Raw genomic sequence first — 25,109 nt, 5'->3', positions numbered from 1 at the left:
GCACGGAAATAACTGGCAAACCCACTGTTCTTACTGGATGTAGGCTCCATTCTGTGCGCAGTGTTCTGACAAGGCTGTGGCCTCCAGCATTCCCGCAATAATTTATTTGATTGGATCATAATATTAATGCTCAGGACATCAGGTGCATTCAGTAGCTAGGTTTATTTCATATAATTTTGGGCGCCATGGAAATATTTTAAATCCCTTGCACAGCTGTTTCAATTATTGAATAGAAACTTCCTCTTTTCCGTATCTGATTTTGCTGTCTGCGCCTTTCATTTGCTCAAAGTCCCAAATGGTCCAATCAGAATTAAGCTTACACATTTGTGCAAACATATAGTAGTCATATGAATGATTTTCATTGGTTCTTTACTGTAACTAATAAATCATGGCCGATTAGGAAAACCTGGGAGCAGACAGCTGAAAAAATGTGTAGAGATAAATCAATTTTTAATTTCTTTTAATCATCAAAACAGCCTAAACTTTCTTCTGATAATGCCCAAGATGTTTCTGCTTTGAATGTCCGCAGTGTTGCAAAATTGCCGAATTGGCCAAACACAGAAAGATTCTCATGGCACACCTGACACAGACTGAGAAAGGTAGAAATTTTCAATGAACCTGACTTCACGACAACACATGGTTACAGCATAACCCAGAAAGAAAAACTATAACATACCAGGTGAAATCTAATTCAATGAAAAAGCCAAATTATTATTTTGGAACAAGTACCTTGAATTGACATGCTATAAACGGAGATCACAAACAAGCTGTTGAGGCTAAAAATGTGACATGGGATGCTGTTGCAGGCAATACATAATGATACATCGGAGAAAGAAGCTATGGGAAACAATCTATGTATTGCTAGCGTTACGTGTGGATGGGGATTCGGCATCAATAACCAACGCATCGGGTTTTAAGGTTTTTTTATGATCTCTCAGAATGTGGCCCCATACATTTTGAAAATGACCCCATGTTTTTGAGTACCAACGGAACAAGGTTTTGAGTGTTCATCCAAGGATCCTGGGGCACCAACACCTTGCCAGAGCAGAGAGCACTCTTAAACTGAAGATGTCGATTTGAAATCGTTTCAGATTGTTCTGGAGTTCGGATCCAAGCGAGTTGATCTAGAAAAAGTTGAGATGTAGGAATAAGAATGCCTGGATCCTCGTTGGCCTGAATGCAGTTATCAATGTATGAATCGAGGACGATGTCTCAAACAGGTAGGAATTTGACGATGGGCTTTGTGAGGCACGTAAATAGCCATGCAGCCTAAGAAATTCTAAATGGGAACACCTTTCACTGATAGTGGGGTCTGAGGAAAAAGACTGGAGGAAATGGCGGTGCTCTTGATGGATCTGGACCAGTAAATATCAGTCCTGTAGATCTAGACTGAGCATGAAGTCACTGAGATGAAGGCAATCTTTCTGTGGGACCAGTAAGATTAGGAGAGTAGAAACCTGGAGTTGTCAAGACTGTGCCAAGACGCTCTATGGCGTTCTTTACCAGTAATGTATCTATAGCATCTGTGAGAATCAGAAGCTTCTTGCCTGGATATTGTAGGCTTGTATGTTGTAGGAGGTCTAAAACGAGTCGTCCAGGATGGCCCAATTCTTTGCTTACAGACAACCTCCCACGCTACGAAAAAAGCTGGATCTGTAACTCAGAACTTTCCAGAGGTCTGACTGAGATGGAGTGAAAGCCGGTCGTTTGCGATCCTTCCTTTGCTCTTCATCTTGGTTTCTTTGTAAGCAGAGGAGATCCACTGTCACTAGGAGAGAAGTGACACCCTGAACTTCATGCACAATGTCCTGGATGCTCCCATCAAAAAGGGAAGGTGCTGACCAAGGCAGTTGACCACTCTTAAGATGATCGTCCCAGGCAGAGTGTTGAAGGAAACCACGCTTTAGTAGCCCCACCCTGACGTTAAATAACCTGCAAGGTGGGGGTGTTTCAGTTTGGAACAGTGATTGACAATGTAAACACAACCGAGTGTCGGGAGAAGCCTTTTGAAAAACGTACACAAACATGATCACCATTGACCGTCAAACTTTGTATCAACTTGAATGACAAACCCTGGATACCACAAATGGCTCCAATACGATATATAAGTCAATATATATTCTGTAGCTTTATCATAAAAAATCGAATCGATCGTCTTTGGCATTTGCATCAATCACAGTGGTTGGAGCTTATTTACGGTTGCGCTATAAATAGCAAAGAACATGGTGATGTGAACATGTAACACATTCAATGCATTTGTGGTCAAAGTGTATTCTGTTGTATATTTTTACGGCAGAACAGCAGCAGAACAACAGTTTTGGTTAATGTAACAGTAATAATACACAAATATGAAATTGACAAGAAGATTCTTTCAGTTCAATCCGAAAATTACAGATATTTATTTAGTTTTGTTCATTTGCATTCAACAGTTATATATCACACAATAATCAGATTATATTTATAAAACTGAAAATATTACACAGGTTATTCTACTAGTGTTTAGGGAGGGGCCTATTTTGAAGCACCAGAAGTAGTGCCAATATATCTTACCTTGACTATAATATATGATTATGTCACATGTATTAACATAATGCACACAAGCAACTGATAAATAAGTAATGAAATATACTAGATGTTTTGACATACATTAGGCGTATCAAGATAATATTGTACTTACGATATACAAACACTCCAATAAACATATTACAAGACAACTTTAATTATGTGTTTGATCATTAGATACCCACTTGCCCAATGTAATTTTTGTTCAGGGGATACACTTCGCGAACAAGTTTTAAAATACAATCTGGGAACCCTTTCCTGTTTAGTTCACACCAATCCTTCATCTCCTGTAATATTTAATATCCGTTTCCTCAAGTCAAAGTATCTACGATCTCTCCTAACACTTCTTCTATTTAGTTCAGTCCAGAAGTATTCGTAGCGCGGCCTACCTTTAGAATACAGTACCACAAACTTTTCAAACATGTGACCATACCCTATGACATAATTTGTAGTATTTTGTTGCCAGTCACACCGGCGAAACAATGCCCTGTGACATCAGGGCTCATCGATAGTGCATAAGCTCCTCCCAGTGATCTATCATCTCTACACGCAATGTCATTGAATACGCCCTACGGTGTTGAGAGTTTTGAGTATTTGTTTAATAATTATAGCCTGCGGCGGCGCATTTTATAGCAAGCGCTAGTTTACGAAAGCACTTTTATTTTTATTTTCATTTTTATTTTGTTTTTCTCCTAATTCAAGTTGATGAATTGGTTATAAATGGGAACTAATATACATATATTATTTTTTCGGTTCATTAATTTTCATCATTATGCACAAAATGCAGTTTATTAGGGATATTATATTGGTGCTGAACACATCCAAATGTCGCCAATGTTAGGGAAGGTTACCCCAAACTCTATCCTTAGCCCTTGGATCCCCTTTACGATCATTAGGGTAAGGTACCCATTAGTGGCTATTAGATTACCCGAAGTCTATCCTTAGCCCTTGGATCCCCTTTGCCATCCATCACCCCTTTACGATCATTAGGGTTAGGTACTCGTTTAGTGGCAATTATAGATTATATAGTGGCTCCTAATATTCTTCACACAAAAACGTTGAGTAAAAAGGATGAAATGGTTTTGTGTCAAATATTTTGGCTACTGGAAACTGTCCTGGAACATTCACACAAGCCACTTTCACTGGCTACATTTTTTCAATACTGATTGAAAAGCGAACTCACCATTGTGTCGTCACTAGCCATGCTTATTCCTCTCGTGTTTCTTATTATTATCCACATCATCCTAACAGTGTTCTATACCACACTTTTCTGTCACAAAAATCACCCGACGAATTATTAAATAGCATATCATTCATGCGTACTTGTAAGTTCGATGTCTGACGCCTGGAGCCGTCTTTAGTTCGCGGCATATTGGCTCATTTCTCACCACTCGGTATCTTGTTGATGACGGAATGGGACGTCGGGATCATTCATAAGTGTCTTGTAGACTAAAGTCACGAGACACCATGCCTACCTGTAACCTTCGTAAGTGTCGGTCACCTTTCAACCCTTTTCGTTCAGTTCCTTAACGTCATAGGCATATGACCAGGTAAATTTGCACCAAGTTTAACAGTGTGGACGTAGCTCAGTCGGTTAGCTGTGGGGCTAACAATCCGAAGGTCGCGGGTTCGTGTCCGACGAATTCTCACAAAAACTGGTTGCTTGTCTTGAGACATGTGACCTACGACAGAGATCGTCCTCATGAGAAGTTGTGGTACTGTATTCTAAAGGTGCTCCGGTAGCAGTCTTTTCGAATTGACTAATTTCTGTAATTTGGTGGCTGCACCATTCCTTATGCTGTGTCACGTATGTTTGACAAAAGAAGAGTGAACAGACATACCATATATCACTGAGTATAAGGCGAGTTTTTCGTACCTCGAATTAGGGGTCTTTCAAGCGGGTTGTCTTATACACAGGGTTGAAGAGTTTTGATCTTCACAACCCCCCCCCCCCTTATTAATTTTATTCAAAATTTCATTCAATATTGTTTATTTTAATTTCGGCAAAATCATATGCGAAGTGATCAGAAGATCGCCCAACTCACTGTTATTTACAGCAACCATGGTCATATTACTGCTATTGACGCCTTGAAACCAACTTTAGTTGAAAGAGAATTGATACATATATATCATAAATGCCATACTTTGACTCACTGAAAGTCATATTTGTTGTAGTTTGACCATTATTTGTCAACATAAAGTTTTCACTATCGCGGGTGCCGAAACATTGGCGGTGATTGGTTAAACTGTTCCATACAAAAAAAAAAATATCCGGCAATAGTGATCAGCTGTACCAAAGTGCTACGCTTATGGTTATTAATTTATTTCAAATATATATCTTTTAATACTATTAAAATAACATAACACTGGAATAAATTATCCCGAATAAAATAATTGTTTCAGATTCAATTCTTTCTATTATTGTATCAAAATTATTTGAAGTTATATTACTGCTTGGGTAATTATTAACCAAATCACCGGTAGATTCCGAGAAACTTGTGTATAGCTGATTGCTACTTCCGTCTTCGTTTACAACAAAATACACACAGTTATCTTAATATCTGCATATTAAACAATGCCTATCAGAACAGGAAATACAATTTAATCGGTAAATGATCATGTCTAGTGGTTTTCTTATCTCAACTTTTAAATTTGTATTGATAAAGTTTAATTGTTATGATCTGTGAAGAGACTAACTTCACCGAACATTTTCACCTGAAGCAACAAGTGTTTGATTTAATTTGTATGCAAAGTTTTCACTCCTTGAAACCAAAAGAAACACTGTCCGCTCAACTCTGTATATATGCATAAAATTTGTCAACTGTTGACAATTTGTTTGGTGTTGGCAAAAGAACAGATATTAATTAGATCATCCTCTTACGTTAACATAAACGTTTACATTGCAAATTTACATTTACATTTGCACTTGCTCCAGACATGATGCAAATTTGCTCCTGGTGTAAATATACACACATATAGAGGCCCATGTGAATGGGGTATTAGCCAGAAGGAGATGTGTTCTTGAATACCTCTCCTTTACAAGTCAACAATGTGGAAATGAACAAGCAACGCCTGTTCGTCCTTCTGGGCCTTGCTGTTTCTATGTTGGCTCTGGCAGTACGGATAGGACAGAGCAGATGCTCTTCCTGGTCCTCCAACCCGACGATAGAAAAGAGGGGTGGTATGGAAAAACGTCTATCTGGTTGGCCGGGCTGCTGTAGCTAGAGCTAGTAGGAAGATGGACTTCTGAGTCAGGTATTGAAAGGAGGCCTTGTCGAGTTGTTCATATGGATGTTGCATGACGTGTCTGAGGACAATGTTCAAGTCCCATAATGAAGGATAATATAATAGTCAACTCCGGTATCATGGACAGCTTCATGTCTTTGGCAACAGAGCAGATGGCGTTGATGGGACAGGTACATAGCTATGGTACTACCCTTGAGATGTTTTTTACTCTAAGGTGGCCCAAGTAGTCAGGTACAAAATGCGCCGTCACATCTGTTGGGTCAAGTCTTCTTGTCTACAGACGGTCTTTAAAGGACAACCCAGGCATGAAGCTGGAACTGCTCTGGGTCGGATGGAGGCAGTGTCTGTGAAGGTCCTGCAGCAGACTGGACCAATCTGGAAGCCGTAGAGCTAGTTGGCCGGCAAAGTGTAAGAGGTCCGGGAACCAGGTTCTTGCTGGCCTAGTGTAGCACCAAAGGAATCATAAACAAGTTGTTGGTTGAGTTGATCTTTTGGATTACCGTCTGCAGGAGGGTCGGCAGGGGAAACATGTAGGCACTGTTACCCTCCAAGTCTAAGGCGAGAGCATCAATGTCCAAGGCCTGAGGTGACACAACGGTCTAGCATTGGTGACACGAATGTCAGCAACAGGTTGTTGTGTCTTGTGGCAAACAGGCCGACTTTCTGTTGCCCCAACTACTGGACTAGTAGTTTGAAGCACTCTGGATGCAGTTTCCACTCCGCAGGGGTTGGGCGGTCCGGTCGTGATAGCACATCGCCTAGGACGTTCCTGCACCTGAGCATGTGTCTCACTCTGGCCTCTTACGGAATCCGTCTATAAGGTGGTAAAAACGAAATGTCAGGTTTAAAAGGGAGGTCTATTTGGTCAATCCCTACAACGTTGTATTGTCTGTGGCTATTTTCGATGTGGCGTTGGTCAATTGGTGAGCCCAATGTTGTACTGCCAGGATGATAGCTTCTAGTTCCATGTTGATGATGTGCTACTGTGTTTGTTCTGGAGACCATAGCTCTGCTGCTGTCGCATCTAATAAATGGGCTCCCCACAATTGGAGTGAGGTGTCTACGAATAGGTGATGGGACACCTTGAACTCAGTCCCATTGGTCCCATGGGACCATTGGTCATTTCCAAGAGGCCTCCTAGAGAGCCAGGCTCTGGGTTAGTGTTAACTCTTGACTTCTCCGATTTGATTAGCCAACCTAGTTGATGAAGCAGGTGCATCATAAAATCCCAATGCTAAATAAGTAGTTGGCTCTCTTGTGATTCATGAGGCAGTCATCACTGTATGACATGATGCCATTTCCCCTCTTTTGTAAGTTTGAGACAATCAGCTTCGTAATGCGTGTAAATAACCACGAGGCCATTGAAATTCCAATCGGGATGTGGACATAGGCGTCTTGGAGACCCAGGGATCTGACTGACATGCGTAGCAGTGCCAGCATGGTCATTCCATGGTGGAGGTTGTAAATAGCATTGGTTGAACACCTTCATGTTGTGAATCATGCAAAGCTTTGTTGAATTCTTCTTGGGACTAAGAGGAGTAGAATCCTGGATTCTGCTCTTGTTGGTCCAGTTCCTCTATGGCCTTCTTTTCCAGCAAAGGGTTGAAGCTGACGGCGAGGAGCTGGGTATGGTCTGGACTGTACACCATTGACGCCATGGTTTGACCCTGCTCTGGGGTAGGCAAAACGACTCTTTCCTTGAAAAGAGTCCTTGTCACGTCATTCCTTGGTTCTTTTGGTAAAGTCCAGACGAGGCTAGTAGGCGATGAAATTGTGTAGAAAGTGTGGTAGAAAGGGTGGATTGTCTGTCCTCTATTCTCTCCACTTGCTCAGCTACTTAGGCTATGGCACTGATAAATAGAGTTGATGTCCATGGTTGGTTGATCAACATTGCTTTAAAACGTGAATCCCATGTTGAAGCGGCTAGGTGGCCCTGTCTTCTTAGTAGCATCAGTGATGCCAACATGTGAAGAATGTGGTCCTCAGGTTCTGCAACTGCTTCAGCCGCCAGGACAATACAGACTGTAATTGCTGTTTCTCATTAGTATGGTATTCAACCAAACGCGAGTCCATGGCTGCAAAGGATGATGCCAAAGCCGGCAGGTGGGGAAGTGTCTTCAATAATTCCCCATCTAAGGAAATTTTATCTTGAAGGATCCAACTCTGGAGGAGCCAGACTAGACAAGTCCTTGTCTAGGGACGGCACCTTTTCCGCATATGCCTGGCAAACATCTGTAACATGGGAATACAAGCTAAACCCCATGAACATTAAAAAGCCCACTCAAGTCTAGCCATTTAAACTTCTATGCATTTTATCCTTATTCTTACGATCCCTTGTGTGGAAACATCCTTGAACAAAGTTTCCAGGTTCTAAGCTTCATTTGCCCAAACACCCCACCATCACCATGGCAGCCGTCCCAGCAATCAGGTCATGCACCCGAATCCTCTGCAGCATTCTGACCTCGACCTGGCCACTTGACCTGTCTCATCATTCTCTTTCTTGGAGCTAACAGGCTAGAGTAACTGTGATGTGGGGTCAGATGGGTGGGCATAGATCGTGTGAGATAGGATAAGTATTATAAATATACAATTTACTGTAAAATGTAGACGATTTTAAATTTATCCTATTTCACTCTATGCATTTATCCCACGGTTGGACGGTGGGTCGCAGATTACCCTAGTCTTTATTTGTCTTGTAACCGTGAGATGTGTACGAGGAAGCTGGAGCCAACATGCTTCAATTCTAGGACTTTTACACACCCGCATCTGGAGATGTTTTCTCATGATTTTAAGGGTGAATCACTGCTGTTGAGTGATCTTAAACCCCTCCATGTTACTACTATGTCATCAGATATAACACATGCTTGTATGTTTTGGCATAGGACATCGTAGTATGACGACTGTGCAGTTGTGATATAGGCAAGCTATTCAACCGCGACTTTCAACCAATTCGGAAGGGGGCTCCAGTCAATAAGTTCTACAAACAAAGTTGTCCGTACACACTATTGATGTATATTTATTTGGCTTCCCATTTCACTTCACTTCATTCACTTCTGCAATGAGCTAGACGCATAGATGTAGGTCGTCGAGCGATGGATGGAGTATGCTGGAATGAGGTTGAAGGAGAAGATGTTTTCGCAAGTGAAGTGGATGATGGCACCCTAACTGGGTGAACTATCTGCGAGCTCGCCAGCAAGGTTTGATCAAAATCAGTTGAAGCTGTTGTGTGGATATGATCTTCCAGATTAACCGTGGTAGAAGCGCTGTTGGTGGATAGCTATGTGTTGAGATTCTCCCATGATATGGCCAAAGCATCATACTCCCAAGCCACTTGATCAGGAATTGGAGAGACGAATATGGGGAGTTGTGTTTTGAACTTGGTGGCTAAAAAGTCGATCCCAGCGCGATGGTAGAGGTGGGAAATCCCCTCGAAGATCTTCAGACACCATTCTGTTGAGGATGGTCGATCCAGAGACAGGTAATCTGTTATGAGGTTGCTTACTTCCGGAATGTGTCGAGTTCTGGCGTTTTGTATTGATCAGTAAAAAGAAGTCCATCATCAGGGCCAACAGGAAGGCTGACTTGGTGGATACTATCTTGTTGATGTACCACATGACTGAGGCGTTGTCAGACTGTATTAGAAACGATTGATTGATCTGTAGAGTGACTTTGCTCAGTAGAGTCAGAATAAAACTCATCGGTGCGATGACGATTTTCCTTCTGCTCAGTGAGAAGTCGATCTGTTGAAAGTCAATCCTCAGATAGTCGAAACCTTGGTGATGGATCTGTCAGAAAATCGACCCTTGAAATACCGATCCTTGGAATGTTGACTCTTGTGTTGCGTTCCCAGTGGTGAATCCTTGAAATGTCGAACTGTGGACTGGTGCGTCCTTCTCTGTTGACCATCTGCTGCGGGTCGGGAACAATCCCTACTTCTCCCATTATCAGTAGGTGACGTAGAAATCGTATGGGAAGAGTAGATAGTAGCCGTGCCTTGAAGGGACATAGAGTACATTGGGAGTATATGCCGAATCAATGCCAACTCCATCTTAAGTGAGTGAGTTGGGTTTAACACCGCTTTTGACAGTATTACAGTTAATCACAGTGTGTCAGCTTAATGGGTGGACTAGATACGTGAAGCTCTTGGTAGAGAATAGGTCTTCAGTATCTCCAGCTTGCCATAAGAGGTGACTATGCTTGCAAGCGGAGACAATCGGGACCAGGCTGTCAAGCATGCTGCCATGGTTGGAGCAGATCATCATATCACAAGAAGTAGCTTTATGTTGTTATTTCCCTGGGGGTACAGTCGACTGTTTGGATCATTGCTGCAGGGCCAAAATGTGAAGCCAATAAAGCAGTCTGATCTCTCTGATCCCATGAAGTCAGTAAGGGGCCAGTCACTGGATGAACAGTACTAGTCAAATGATCCGTTGCAGGAAGTTGAGAAGGAGGCATCGGAGTGCGACTTGTCAGGTGATCGCTGGTCTGGATGCGTTGAAATGAAAGGAAGGTTGATGTCGATCTTCCTGATGATCCTCATGTCGATGTCGATGTCAATGGGTAGGAGCAGCACAGCGATATTATTTCGGTGTCAAAATGTATTTGGGGTAGGGTTGATAGCGATGATCCCCATATCAACCAGGTGTGGGATCAGGGTATTATCGCATGGGCTGTTGTCGCTTGGATGTAGATTGACGTTGATCCCAGTCGATATCCCTGTTGAGTCTGATGAACGCGATTGGTTGAGGTGATGTTGACAGTCAGTAGAATGGGCCATAATCATAATCACATATTGATCCACCGAGAGATGTCAATCTGAATCAGAATGGTTCTTATTGTGCTTCAATGCCGAAGTGTGCTCTATAGACAATCGACCTTGAGTATAGTGATCTGAAAGTCGACCCTTAGAACGTCGATCTGTTCAATGTCTTGTCTTGTCTTGTAGTAAAGTATTGTCAGATCGATATCAAGATCGATGACTGGAGGAAGTGTTTTCCTTGGAATGTCAACCCTTGTCATATCGATCAGTGGAATGTCAACGGAACATTGGAACATCGATCTGACGAATGTCAACCCTTAGAGGGTCGACCCTGGTTCCATGTTAACCTCTCTGCGGAATGTCAACCCTTCAAACTTGACACTGAATGTCGACTCTTGTCTGAATGTCTATCTTCCTTGGGTTGAAATAACTCTCTACTCTTCCTATGTCCTGTCAGCGCTATCGCTATCTGACTGCTAGAAACGATATTAGGTGCTAGAAACGAGTAGAGATGAGGCTGGTTGGTGCGGGATCGACTGGTGTAACTACAACCTGCTAAGTCGATGAGTGACTTCCAATAGATAGGGTCTGAGTAGATGGACATATCTTGGTAGACTGGTTTATGTTTACTGCCAGTAAAACCCATTAAAAAAACTGTATCTTCTTCCATTGAGAGGGAAGTGACCGTGGCTGTTACAATTGGACGACTGCTGGTCTAAATCATACACTTGGGTTTCTTGGATGATGAGAGTCCATGTTCTGTATCTTAAAGGCATTTCTCTCTTCTGGCATTTCTTAAAGCCCCACCCTGACTATAAATAGCACGCAAGGTGGCAGGGTTTCAGTTTCGAACAGTGACTGACAATGTAAACACAACTGAGTGTCAGGAGAATCTTTTTGAAGAGCGTACGCAAACAAGATCACCACTGACCGTCAAACTTTGTATCAACGTCAATGACAAACACTGGATACCACAAATGGCTCCAATACCATATATTTAAGTCAATACATTTTCTGTAGTTTTATCATAAAAAATCGAATCGATCGTGTTTGGCATCTGCATCAATCACAGTGGGCAGAGCTTATTTACGGTTGCATTATAAATAGCAAAGCACATGGTCATGTGAACATGTGACACATTCGATGCATTTGTGGTCAAAGTGTATTTTTACTGCAGAACAGCAGCAGAACCGTTTCGGTTAATAAAACAGTAACGACACATAAATACAAAATTGACAACAAGATTCTTTCAGTTCAATCCAGAAATTACAGATATTTGTTTAGTTTTGATCATTTGCATTCAAAAGTTAGATTCTAGATCTATACCACACAATAATCAGATTATATTTATAAAACTGAAATTATTTCACAGATTTTTCAACTCGTGTTTAGGAAGGGGCTTATTTGAAGCACAAGAAGTTGCACCAATATTTACTACCTTGACTACAAAATATGAATATGTCATGTGTTTCACACATGCACACAAGCAACTGATAAAAAAGTAACAAAACATACCAGATGTTTTGACCTATATTAGGCGTATCAAGATGATATTGTACTTACGATAAACAAAAACTCCAATACACACATATATTCCAAGACAACTATAATTATGGATTTCCTTTTCTTTTACTCAAAACTGAGTTAGATCATTAGATCCACACTTGTCCCATGTATTTTTTGTTTGGGGCATTTGGATACACATCGCGCACAAGTTTTACAAGAGTCATCAGAAAGATGACATATCCCCCCGGCAGGTGTCTGTAGAGTAACCACTAGTAAATGTGCAATTCTGTATGTAATGAGTCAACAGTTGAATGTTCTTTAAGAAGCATACATTGTTTACCCACTGAATGGTTTTCGAATTCTGCCCCGGAAACAAACCCGTTCCCCAATGGAGTCTAAGTCCAACTTCTTTCCATAAAAATTGTAAAAAATAAAAATTCTTAAAAAAATAAATATCAAAAGGCTTCAGTATGTGTCTGATAGCTTTGCCAAGTTTCGATCAAATACACTGAATGGTTTTCGAATTCTGCCCCGGAAACGAACCCAATCCCCAATTGAGTCTATGTCCAACTTCATTCCATAAAAATTTAAAAAAATAAAAATTAGAAAAATCCCAAATTTCAAAAGGCACCACTTCAGTATGTGACTGATAGATTTGCCAAGTTTCGATCAAATACACTGAATGGTTTTCGAATTCTGCCTCGGAAGCGAACCCCATCCCCAATTGAGTCTATGTCCAACTATACTCCTCACAAAAAGTGAAGCAACAAGTATTATTTTCCGTGCAACATTCTCATCAGTATTGAATGCCATCCAATGAGAACAAATTCAGGCAGGAGAATTACCTACGAATACTCGACTTAAAGCCTTTTCCATGCACATTTTCCTGATAACACTGTAACATCGCCTGAACACAACCACCCTCAAAACACACGTGCAAAATGCACGACATGCATGTTTTACACACTTCACCCATGCACCCTGATTGCTTCAAAACTACCAGCAAGGGCAATTCGTCGACATTAACACTTTAGACATGGCTAGGCGTCACTTAACTCCAACTGAGGTTGCTCAGATTGTTGGAATGGTACAGGGGGGTCTCATCCAAACTGCTGTTGCCAATCATTTTAATGTTCACGGCAGTGTCATTTCAAGAGCGATAACTCAATACCATCAAACTGGACTGATGACAGAGAGACCACGCACAGGTCGTCCAAGGGTGACAACTCCTCGTGAGGACCGGTATTTAGCCACCCTAGCCGGGAGAAACAGGTTTACTACGGCCAGATCTCTCCAGAATGACCTTCAGAGAGTTGCAGGAAACAGAGTCTCAACACAGACAGTAAGAAACAGACTTCACACTCAGGATCTAAGGTCCAGACAACCAGTATGAAGTATCCCACTGCCTGCACACCATCGACAACAGAGACTTGCTTGGGCCAATCAACGCCGTAACTGGAGGGTCAATCACTGGCCTAACATTCTCTTCACAGACGAGTCAAGATTCTGCCTTGACTTCAACGATGGTAGGGCACGTGTGTGGAGAAACCGTAATGAACAATACACCAACTGTACAATTGCTGAACACGACCAGTACGGAGGTGGAAGTTTGATAATCTGGGCTGGCATCAGGGTTGGACACAGAACTCATCTTGTGGTCATCAGACGTGGTACCATGACTGGAGTATGGTACAGGGACGAGATTGTCACACCTGTGATCATTCCCCTGGCACAACAAGCAGGTCCTAACTTCATCTTTATGGATGATAATGCTCGTCCACATCGAGCTAGAGTTGTCACTGATCTTCTTCAGACCAACAACATCACACATATGGACTGGCCTGCAAGGTCTTCATAATCCCATTGAACATGCATGGGACATTCTTGGAAGGCATGTTTATGGTCTTCATGTTCGTCCTCAGAATCTGGATCAACTTGAACAGGAGAAAATGGCAGAACATTCCACAACAGACACTTGATAGGCTTATCTGGTCAATGCCAAGACGTGTAGAAGCTTGCATTCAAGCCAAAGGTGGACTACACGTTACTGAACATTGGATCATTGTTTCAAAATGACTTAAACTCAAATTTAAAGATTTTCATCTTTCAGTGCAGCACATTTTGCACGACTGTTTTCATGATACTGTTTTTGATCATTTGTAAACCTGTTAGGCATAAACGCTTTTCAGTTCCCTTTGCGGACAATGTGTGTTTGTGCTCTTTCTTTGTATTGCTTTAGTCAGTTTTTACGTATTGGAATATATGAACATGGACTGACACATAATAGATTTGTTGCTTAACTTTTTGTGAGGAGAATATATTCCATAAAAATTTAAAAAAATAAAAATTAGGAAAATCCCAAAATATCAAAAGGCACCACTTCAGTATGTGCCTGATAGATTTGCCAAGTTTCAATCAAATACACTGAATGGTTTTGGAATTCTGCCCTTGAAAAGGAAATGATTACAGACGGACAGATGGACAGACGGACGGACAGGCAGACTGGCTGATCGCTATATCCCCCCGCATTATATGCCTGGGGGATAAAAATACAATCTGGGGTCCCTTTCCCGTTTTGTCCACATCAATTCTTCATCTGCTGCAACGTTTAATATCCATTTCTTCAAGTCCGAGTATCTACGATCTCTCCAAACATTTCGTATAATTAGCACAGTCCAGAAGTTTTGGCAACAGTTTTCGAACTGACAAATTTCTACAAGCTGGTGGCTGCACCATTCCCCAACCAATTCCTGCACCATTTCCTGGCATCTCAAACAACTCAAATTAAGCGTCACATGAAAATGTTTTGTTGCTCATATTGAAGACAAGCGAACTTGCAAAATTCTTGACAGTTGTAAGCAGCAATCAATTTGGATGGTTGCTAGGAGATTGCGTGGTCAGAAAGGGGGAAAACAAAAAGTTTTAGAAAGTTATAAAAGAAATATGCAGTGCAATCCAAAAGTACCATGTACGGGATGTGTTTTTAATATTATTATTCACCAAAACATTTTTTTCTACAAATGCAAATTAATTTAGTAATTCATCCCAAGGGCATAACCCTGATCACATGGGTATTTGGAAGGAACCTTGTGATGAAGCTGTGTGTATTACATTGTTGAAATCAACTGACCAGGAAGAATGTGGAGGCTTTGACATTATGACAGATGCTGGTCATGGATGGATGAAAAATGCATCTGAGAGAAACATTGTTGCTTTGAGCTTCGAGACCAAACATGTGATCATGCTGAAGTTGTTGAGAGGATGATCTGTGTAGCCAGTAACCTGAATAAGCTTGATGAAAATAATGTTAAAATCCATTTTCACCCACATGACAGCATTAATGTGGACAAATATTTATCTGAACAGCGTTGTGAAGTGTGTGAGGCTGTCTTTATTTCATCTCCATTCCGACATGAAATTATATAAAAATTAATTTCGTGTTTCAATTTTTTCTGCCGCTGTGGAAAATTGTGCACCGATCTAAAAAAAGAAATATTACTAGACCTACCATTGAACTGTAATAAAGAACCAGGTCAACTTTATCTTTTTTCATTTGTTCAGAGACTTGATCCACATCATACATTAATTCATTGACTAGATTCTAGTACCAAGTGTTTTTAAAATGTCATAAAATAACTTACACAATTGGAAGTTTGAAAATATTTGTGACCATTAGCAGGGTTTTTTACACGATCATTGTCATCCAGATTCCAGATGAAAGCAAGACGAACTCAACGAAAAAACAAACCCTGATTGCCATATATACTGTGACAAATGCTATTCATAAACTGCAGATATACTGTACACCACAGGATTACGATTGGTGCTGTGATACATATTATTATTTTTGGTTCAATTCTACTGCTCTCATTCATCACGACCAACGTATTTCGTTCTCATCCAGAGAAAAGCGCAGGACAATAATCTGTGTGTTGGACTGTGTTGGATAAATCGTGGACATTCCACAGGATCATTTTATGAAGATGTGAAGACAACATGGCAGGTAGGATTTGAAACCCAACATCTATGCGTTTGTTGAAAAGTCTTGGAAACGTTTGATGGATATTTACTTCCATTAAAACTTACATACTTGTCAAATGGCTAAGGTGGGTGGGTGTTTACATGATGTCACCCGTTTACGCATTAACCAATGAAATATGCGTGTTATCATGAAGTCATATTGACCGAGTCAGATCACGCGTATAAGCTGCGCCCACAAGAGTGCGGTAGTTCCTACCGCAGATGCCCTTTGAGATAGTCCGTGAATGCCTTCTGGGACAGATAAGTGTAAACCTGGCTGACAGACGCCCCGGCAGTCTCTGCATAATTTGTGAGGATCCGCCAGCGAAAATATGTGGCGACACTTCTTGCAAGCTAGACAAATTGCTTGATCCTTTCGCGTAAGAAGTGCCCGAAACTCCACAATTCTGAGAAAAAAAAAGGCCTAAATACTCCCTAAAAAAAAAAGCATGTCTCCAAAGGAAGGCAAAGAGAAAGGGAATGATGAGACAGAGATAAAGTGGCAAGATCACCATGAAGATGCTTGGGTGAATGAAGCTTAGGAGCTGGAAATTTTGTTCAAGGACGTTTCCACACAAAGGATCGGAAGAAGAAGGATGAAATGCATAGAGTGAGATAGGAAAAGTTTAAATATTTTAAATATGCCTGCTTATTCACATGCAAAGGTCAAGGTGAAGAATACATATTCATCTAAGGAGAAAAACGAAACGTGTTGAGTTGCACATTTTACTGAACAGATACTGAGTTTCATTACGTGTTATTTTGAGTAATGGCCATAAATAGGTTTTATAATATGAAATTGGATTCAAAGCTTTTGAATAAATTAAGGAGTAATCGTTGGTGGGAACCAGCATGTGAAGTATCAGGTTAATCAGTCCAGTGGTTTCTGAGAAGATGATTACAGCGCAAAAAAATGCATTTCGAGAGAATGGTCCAAATGCAAAAGTCAAATCAAGGTTAAAATAACAAATATTGCAAAAAAAACAACCCCACTACGATTAAAATATACCAAATTTAATAACAAATGAATAACTAAACCAGTGTGCTGTGGATCACCCAAATAAGTAGTCAAACAAAAACAGACACTTAAAACTAAAAAACTAAAGCCCCAAATGGTGACAAACATTGATAGAAATTATGTTCCAAATTATGTTGTGAAAAATTAATAAAAACTCTTCGGTGAACAGTTTTAACTAATGAACTTGACCTTTGACCTCATGACTTATAACATGTTTTGTTTTGTTTGTTTAATGTTGTACACCTCAATAAATATATTCACTGTGACCTTGCCTTATATGTTGGTAACTCATGACCTTCAGAGAGTTAAGAGGTACACAAACTGTTTTTCAAGTAATGGCCTGGTGGCCTTTAGGATGACCTTAAACACATCAATGTGTTGAAAGAATTCCAAGAGATGTAATGGAGATATGCATGATACAATATCCTGCCTAAAGTTTTGAATTGAAAAAAATGGAACATATATACTCACACACAAAAGAAAGTTGAGTATGCAGTATACATGTTATTTATTTTCAACAGTAAAGACAAGACATACTAATAGGGCAAGATTGACAAAAATTTGACTGAAGACAGTTTAATAGATTAAAAGGCAGATGACATAATTGTTTTTTTCAAATGTTAAGGGCTTACACAGTTTCGGGTCAATACCCAAAATATCAGTCAATACCTGGTGTGACCACCATTAGCATTGATCACTGCCACACATCTCCTGTACATTGAGTGGATCTGACGATTTGTGAAGGCCCTAGGGATCCTCAAGCACACATCCAGAGCAGCTGTGCGTAGTTCATCGGCAGTTGTAGGGACTGGGCGCACATTGTACAGACGCCTTTGAACCTCATCCCACAAGTGTTCCATGGGGTTCAGATCAGGGCTGAGGGCTGGCCCCGGTAGAACATGGATGTTGTGTTGTTGGAGAAAGGCCATGGTAGCTCTGGCAACATGGGGACGAGCGTTGTCCTGCTGGAAAATGTGTTGATGTTGTGTAAAAAAGGGAACAACATTGGGTCTGATCACTTGGTCGATATACCGCTGAACATATACCTCCACTCACGATGACGCCAATTGCGATGACCCTGTGCCAAACTGAAGTCGTGCTTGTCGATGCTGTGGTTGGAAAACAGGACGACGCGCCGGTCGGAGACATCTGAGGTTGTTGGAACGGAGACGTTGGATCACAGTGTCCCGGCTAATGTTTCGATTATGTGTTCCTATGATCTGTCGAGCACTTTCACTTGCAGTAAGGAACAGATGTCACTGATGTTGCGGGTAATCTGCCGATCTTGTCAAGGTGTGATGACCCTAGGACGACCGCTGTCTGTGTGGCATGGTATCAATGCAGGAGATGGTAAATTGTGGTTATGTTAACGTTGAAATGATGGGCAACATCTTGGACAGACTCTCCAGCTCCCAAACATCCGATAGCCTGGTTTCTCTGAATTTGAGTTGGGCGTGGCATTGTTGACCAAGGAGTGGTAGGTCCAAGAATCGGCCACAGTTTTATACCAACTACAGTTCGTGACAGTTCGTGCATTTTCGATTTCGCGAGAAATGGGTGCATAATACCCATATATTCATTGAAATGGTGCATTTTTTATGTTGCGTTTTTACTTCGGGCTTCCAAAATGCAACCAAAAATATTGATAACACCATCAGGCTTCACTACATGCTAAAACTCCTATCAATTTATGGTTCTGTGTTTGTTACCTATTTGCTTAAAACCACTTGTGTTTCTTTTGCGTGTGAGTATATATTGGACCCAACTACAAGTGACACCTATACCAAATTTCAATACATATACTACCATGATTTTGGTTCTGATTGGTCAATCAGAAGCAATTAAATCACAATATATCCCCTCTTTGAAATTGAAACAGCTGGTTTGACGGCAACATCACCATGGAACCTAATATAGAATAGTACTTTTCAGGCATTGTCGGTAGGCGTAATATTAAAATAATTATATCTACAATTACAGGTTACAAAACGCACAAATGCTGTAACTACAATACTTAAAGTATTCTGGCAATACATTTTGCGCACAAAACACGACAGAAATCTAGCAAGAGCGCTCTGAGAGCACAACATCCCCCACATGAATTTTTTTAACAAGTTTATATTTTCTTTGTATTTTTCATGAAGCTCCTTAAAACAAGGGCAGTAACTCTGTCAAAATTAGTCGAAATGAAACGGGACTGCAATATGCATATCATCAACATGTCAACATCTTGTGTGTAGAGTTTCAGGGATATTCTCTGGAAACTGAAGGAGGAGCTGATTTCACAAGCTTAGTACCCTCTCTCACAATTAGGCAAATGAAGCTCCATAAAACAGGGGCAGTAACTCTGTCAAAATTTGTCGAAATGAAACAGGACTGCGATATGTGTATCACCAAAGTGTTGACATCTTGTGTGTAGAGTGTCAGAGTTATTCTCTAGAAACTGTAGGAGCTGATTTCACAAGCTTAGTACCCTCTCTCACGATTAGGCAAATGAATCTCCATAAAATAGGGGCAGTAGCTCTTGTCAAAATTAGTTGAAATGAAACGGGACTGCGATATGCATATCATCAACATGTCAACATCTTGTGTGTAGAGTTTCAGGGATATTCCCTGGAAACTGTAGGAGGAGTTAATTTCACAAGCTTAGTACCCTCTGTGGGACAGACAGATGGACGGACGGACTGCGCCACGACATAATCCCCCTACGGCCATTCTGGCCCAGCAGGGGATAAAAAGAGAATGTATTTACGTTTCGGAGACAACAGAGAGCCTGCAATATGGCACTTTTCTATATACGACTGTGACGTCAAATATATTGTGTCACAATGAGCAATATGACTTCAGAATAGTGATGTGTGATGCGTTCTGTTCCAAATTCAATTTAGCGCCGTTAAATCTACAGGTAACCTAGCTCTACATTGAAAACACAGTATGTTTATCTCCTAAACTGCCTCATGGCCAATTAATAGTTATTAATGAGTTTCTAAATGTGGCTGCTGTGGTGAAGGAATCAAGATATTGTGCACACCAGAGCCAAGATTATACATGCAAAGTTTATGCTTCATAGGTAGTTTCAGACGATGGATTAAAACAAACAAATTATTGACAAATAGACGGATTTGACGATGGACGACACGCCCCGAATAAGCTCACTTGACTTCTACTCAGGTGAGTTAAAACTTAAAGCTTTGTTTCACATAGAGCATGAATAGAATGAACATACTACACATTGCTGTTTTCTAAAACAAATTAAAGACTACAATGATTTCAACAAAATCTTACATCTTGTAACTCTCAGCAATTCCTTAGCAGAAAAAACACCTGTTGCCATAATGCTGTCATTTCCAGATACTCCAGAATGAATGTTACCTGGAACTGGAAAAGAAAAAAAAACAATTAAGTGATTGTAAAACCTCAGTTGAATTATTATTTCTAAAAATGCTGATTTTGTGTTCTGTCATCACATTCTTTCACCTCATATTCCCTTTAGTTTGTTTACTTCCCAAAGGGTTGAGAATTTGAATGCACAAAATCCAAAGGCCAGGGTGGTAATAGTAATGTACCTCCATCAGCATTCCCTTGGTGATGCATTATGAATGGACTTAATCAAATCTCAACCATGTCCCTCTAGTCAGAAAATATTACACCCACACCTTGGCCTTAAATCAAGACAACTTCTTGAAGGGACATTACACTTGAAAACTAACTTTTCTTCATCTTATCAGTAAAAACAATATTTTTCTATCTATTTTCAAAAGTGTAATTTGATTAAAGAGAAAATGGTCACCAAATATGCCAATCTAACATATTTGGATAGCACAAGGTAGATAAATTTTGTTGTAATGTTGCTTATTTATCAATTGTAATATTATTTGTTTATATTTTAAATGGAAATACTTGTGATTATTTTGTAATAGATCTAGTGCATGTTGTTTTCCAGTATATTTTGTTCATGTTGTTGTGCATGAAAACTAGGTTACCAGATTCTATTGGCAAGAATACTGCTGAATGCTTTGATTTATGAATGAGGTAGGGTGAAAAGATGTTTAATATCCTGTGAAGATTATTCCATTCATGTAGCGACGTGCATGCACATTTGGTATGTGTGTGTGGCTGCTTGTACAAGTCTGGACTAATGCCATTTTATAGTGCTAGCCAACTGAGGTACATAACATAATGATTCCGAGCCGCCCAGTTCTTGTTTTATCCCCTTAATGCTGGGTGAAGGCAGGGTTAGAACAAGTACCATCTTTTAATGTCTTCTGGTATTGCATGACCAGGGATCAAACCATGCTCTCTCTAGGCAGATGCTCTATCCACTAGACTACGGAGTGGTCCCATAAAAACTGTTATTCCAACATTTGCATAACATCCATCTTCCCGAGGCAAGGGAGTTAACTGACTTTAAAAGTCGAGTTTCCACCCTTGTCGGACTAGTCGGCAATTTCATGGTTCTATAGAAGCGCCACCAGTGGCGATTATGGGTAAAAACCCCTTCTATGTCCCTCCTATTCGTTTTTTTTTTCTGTGAAGACACAAGACAATACACTTGCTAAAATAAATTACTGCTCAACCTGTGAAGATTCGGGTAAGATCAGGTTTTCATCAGCCCATGTTTGCTGTGAAAGGCGATTAATGGGATCTGGTAGTCAGGCTTGCTGACTTGGCTGATGTATGTCATTGTATCCCAATTGAGTGGATCGATACTCATGACGTCAATCACTGGCTTGTTGGGTCCAGACTTGATTTTTAACAGACCGCCATCATATAGTGGGAATATTGCTGACTGCGGTGTTAAACAACAAACAAACAACTTACTACTTGTTTAATGACCCCCAGTGTTTTTTTCAGTCAAATATTGCAACATGTGTTGCAATTAGCATTTCGAGTTCACTACTAAAGCAGCTGCTACGAACATGTGTCTGCAGCTAGCTTTCAACTGCAAGGCAGTTAAAATATTAACAGTGGATTAACAACATACAAAAATATGTCTTATAAACTGAAAAAACACATTGAAAGGGTGAATGTCATAAACAAATGTGTGATCAAGCAAGTTAATATAATTCCATACAAAGCATGCAGCTGAATTGTTGATTTATGCAAATTTCATAGTACTGACATTGTTCATTGTCAAATCAAATTACTGACGCCATGTTGGCACTGTTACCATGGTTAATTTATTTGTTAGAAAATACCTTATGTTAATGGCTGCAACACATGTAATCTTACCATTTATGATTGTTATAACTGCCACAAATCTTATATTTCATTTGTTTTACATGGGTTGTTGCCGAAATGTTAAGATGAAGGTAACCTTTGACATTGGCTAAAATAATTAAGGTAATTCACGTGTACTCTTAATAATAACTATTGGGTAAAAATGTGTTTCAACATTATATTTTCAATATTTTACATCACTTATAAGCTTCAAAGTGAATTTGGCAATATTAAAACGTTGAAGAAGTCTAAAAACTCACTCACAAAATGTTACAAGGTTAACATGATTAGATCATTAGATCAACTAATGCAGCCGCTCCTTGTGTATTTTTTTTTAGCACAAGGTGACCTGCAGAAAGGCAAGAAATTAACAGATTGTGTTGCCAATTGACATTGAAGACTTCAACAATGTTGCTGTTGTTCATGGGTGACAGCAATGCATGAGATATTCCCTCAGACTCCAGCTTAGGAAATAGTTTATTATTCTAAACCAAGAGGAAAGTGGGGCAGGGGATATAGGAACAGATGTTGTTTGTCCGTCCGTCCTGTTTTTGTCAAGAGAAATGAAATTTTATTCATTGATGCTACTGGTCATGATCTCAAATGAGTTCAAAAGTCTGTGACGTAAATTCATTTTGTACAGAGTTATGGCCTTGGTGCATACTGCCTGAAATGGGTACAGGTTTTCCTCAAGTTACATCAATAAACGTTTGCATGCTTATCTAAGAGATACTTGTCAAGACTGAGTTCGAGAACTGGTCCCGTAAATTATTTTATTACAGAGTTAATGCCCTTGATCCATGTAATTTTACTTGGTGCATTGTCAGTGCCGTAGCCAGCCGGGGGGGCAGTTGACCCCTGGATTTTTAATAGAAAATATTTTTCCTTGTGAAAGTTAATTTGAACTTGATACTTATTCAAATATTTGCCCTCCCCCTGTCAAAAAAAGTTAACTATGGCCTTGATAGTGTCTGCAATGGGGACAAGTTTTCTCAGAAACTACTGAAGTTAGTTTATCTTAGAGATACTTATCAAGACTGAGTCACTTATTCAAGAGAAGAGGTCTTTTGTGTGTATTAATTTCACATTTAATCATTTTGTCTGATATGATAAAGCCCCCCAAGTGCCGACATCTTCTTAGGCTTTACAGGACTCATCATTTATAGCTTAAGTAGTATAGGTAATGGTGATTCTGGCTCACTTCCACTGGAGCCAGTTTTATATACCTATACCAACACCAGGGTTCGAAATTAAGGGACGCTAAGACGCAATTCGCGTCTTAATTTATGATTTTGCGTCTATAAATCAAAATAAAGACGATATTTTTTGCGCCTTGCTTTTTTCCGCTTAACAATTGGTTGAGAAATACATGTACCTAAATTTCTAAATTCACTGTGATAACATTTGATTTCGCGAAGATTTTCCTTGATTTGTTTACCTCCAATTTAGAGTTACCTCCCCATTCGCGTTTCCGGGAAAAACTTTTACTTCTTTTCAACTTTCTTGAACACGGACTATTCAGAGCTCTTTCGGGAAGAAACCATCCGATGCGATAGAAATGAAATCTGTGACTTCCGAATCTTCAGCACCGCGGAGAGGCAAAGAACAAAAACTTCCGGATAGAGTAAGCATAAGATATTCATACCAGCCCGGTGAACTTGATGGAGGCCTACGATTTGGTCCCTTAAGATATATAACATTAGTCTGTTGGTTATGAAAGAAGGAGAGCCTATTCTTTATTATCTTCAAGATGGACTGGGCAGGGCATTTGTACGAGAAGAGTTGCTCATAGTTCCCAACGATACAGTATTACCACCATAACCATAAGCATAGGTAGTTACACCATCCTTATCAATCCATCTCTTTGTATCTAAGGGGGATAATGATGTCTTGTTCATTCTTAATCGATATATCCTGTGATTGACACTTCTTAAATAGTTCGTCTCGTGTTTGAATGTTCTACCGTGGAATAATGCTTCTTTATACTGTTCATGTTTAAATGCATTTTTTCCACATACTTCTTAACACCCTTAGCTTTTCTTATCTCCCCATTATCTGACTTCTTTATAGAATACATCTTAGGTCTTAATCCGACATACTCCGCTATAGGAGTCCCAGCACATTCATCCTTCATCTTACCTAACCTCTTTTTATTTACTACGCTGTGCAGTGGATTATCTTTTGGGTAATTGCTCGCATCGTACATATATATTTTTTCGGCCATATCTTTATACACATCATCGGTTTGTATTTCCATCAACAAAGAATCTGTGTCGGTATATAACACCTCACACCTATTACCGTACTGCTTCTTAAGTTCGTTGTAATTAAAGTCATTCATTAAGTGTTTTGAGTTATTCATGAGCTTATATAGGTTCTTTTCGAAATCGCTGGTAGCCTTATTTCTTAAATCTGTGTTCAGCCTTATATAGGGCTCCATCCAAGGGCTTTGATCAAACTTTAGAACTCTGTGTATTTTCTTTAGTTTCATGCCTAACGATAGATATAACTGGAGATTTCTGTAGTGAACTATATATTTTGTCTTATCCATCAAATTTGGTACGAGTTTTTCTACGTTAGCTAACCTAGTATTACCCGTCAAGGAGTGTTGATATTCCGACATCCAATCTTTATTCACCATTAATCTTTTGGGAGCTAGCAGGTAACTGTTATGGTCTTTGTGCAATGAATTTGGATATTCCAAATCACCTCTGCAGTCTTCTTTATGCGCTTCTAATAGATCTTGTCTGCTGTACCCATGCAGGCATCTTTCGCAGA

General features: G+C 40.1%; 1 protein-coding gene across 3 annotated transcripts in view; it reads right to left on the bottom strand.

Moving 5' to 3' along the window:
* The window catches only part of LOC139478918 (nuclear factor 1 X-type-like), a 273,086-nt gene that overhangs the window by 113,676 nt on the left and 134,301 nt on the right, over positions 1-25,109 (bottom strand). For all 3 annotated transcript variants that reach the window (XM_071261607.1, XM_071261605.1, XM_071261606.1), the window contains exon 5: positions 20,397-20,489. In XM_071261607.1, the coding sequence (XP_071117708.1) occupies positions 20,397-20,489 (93 nt within the window). The remainder of the gene's footprint in view (positions 1-20,396; positions 20,490-25,109) is intronic.

Source organism: Haliotis cracherodii, unplaced genomic scaffold (assembly GCF_022045235.1).
Source record: "Haliotis cracherodii isolate W230 unplaced genomic scaffold, xgHalCrac1.p SCAF_4, whole genome shotgun sequence".
Classification (NCBI taxonomy): domain Eukaryota; kingdom Metazoa; phylum Mollusca; class Gastropoda; order Lepetellida; family Haliotidae; genus Haliotis; species Haliotis cracherodii.
This window is presented reverse-complemented; position numbering and strand designations above follow the sequence as displayed.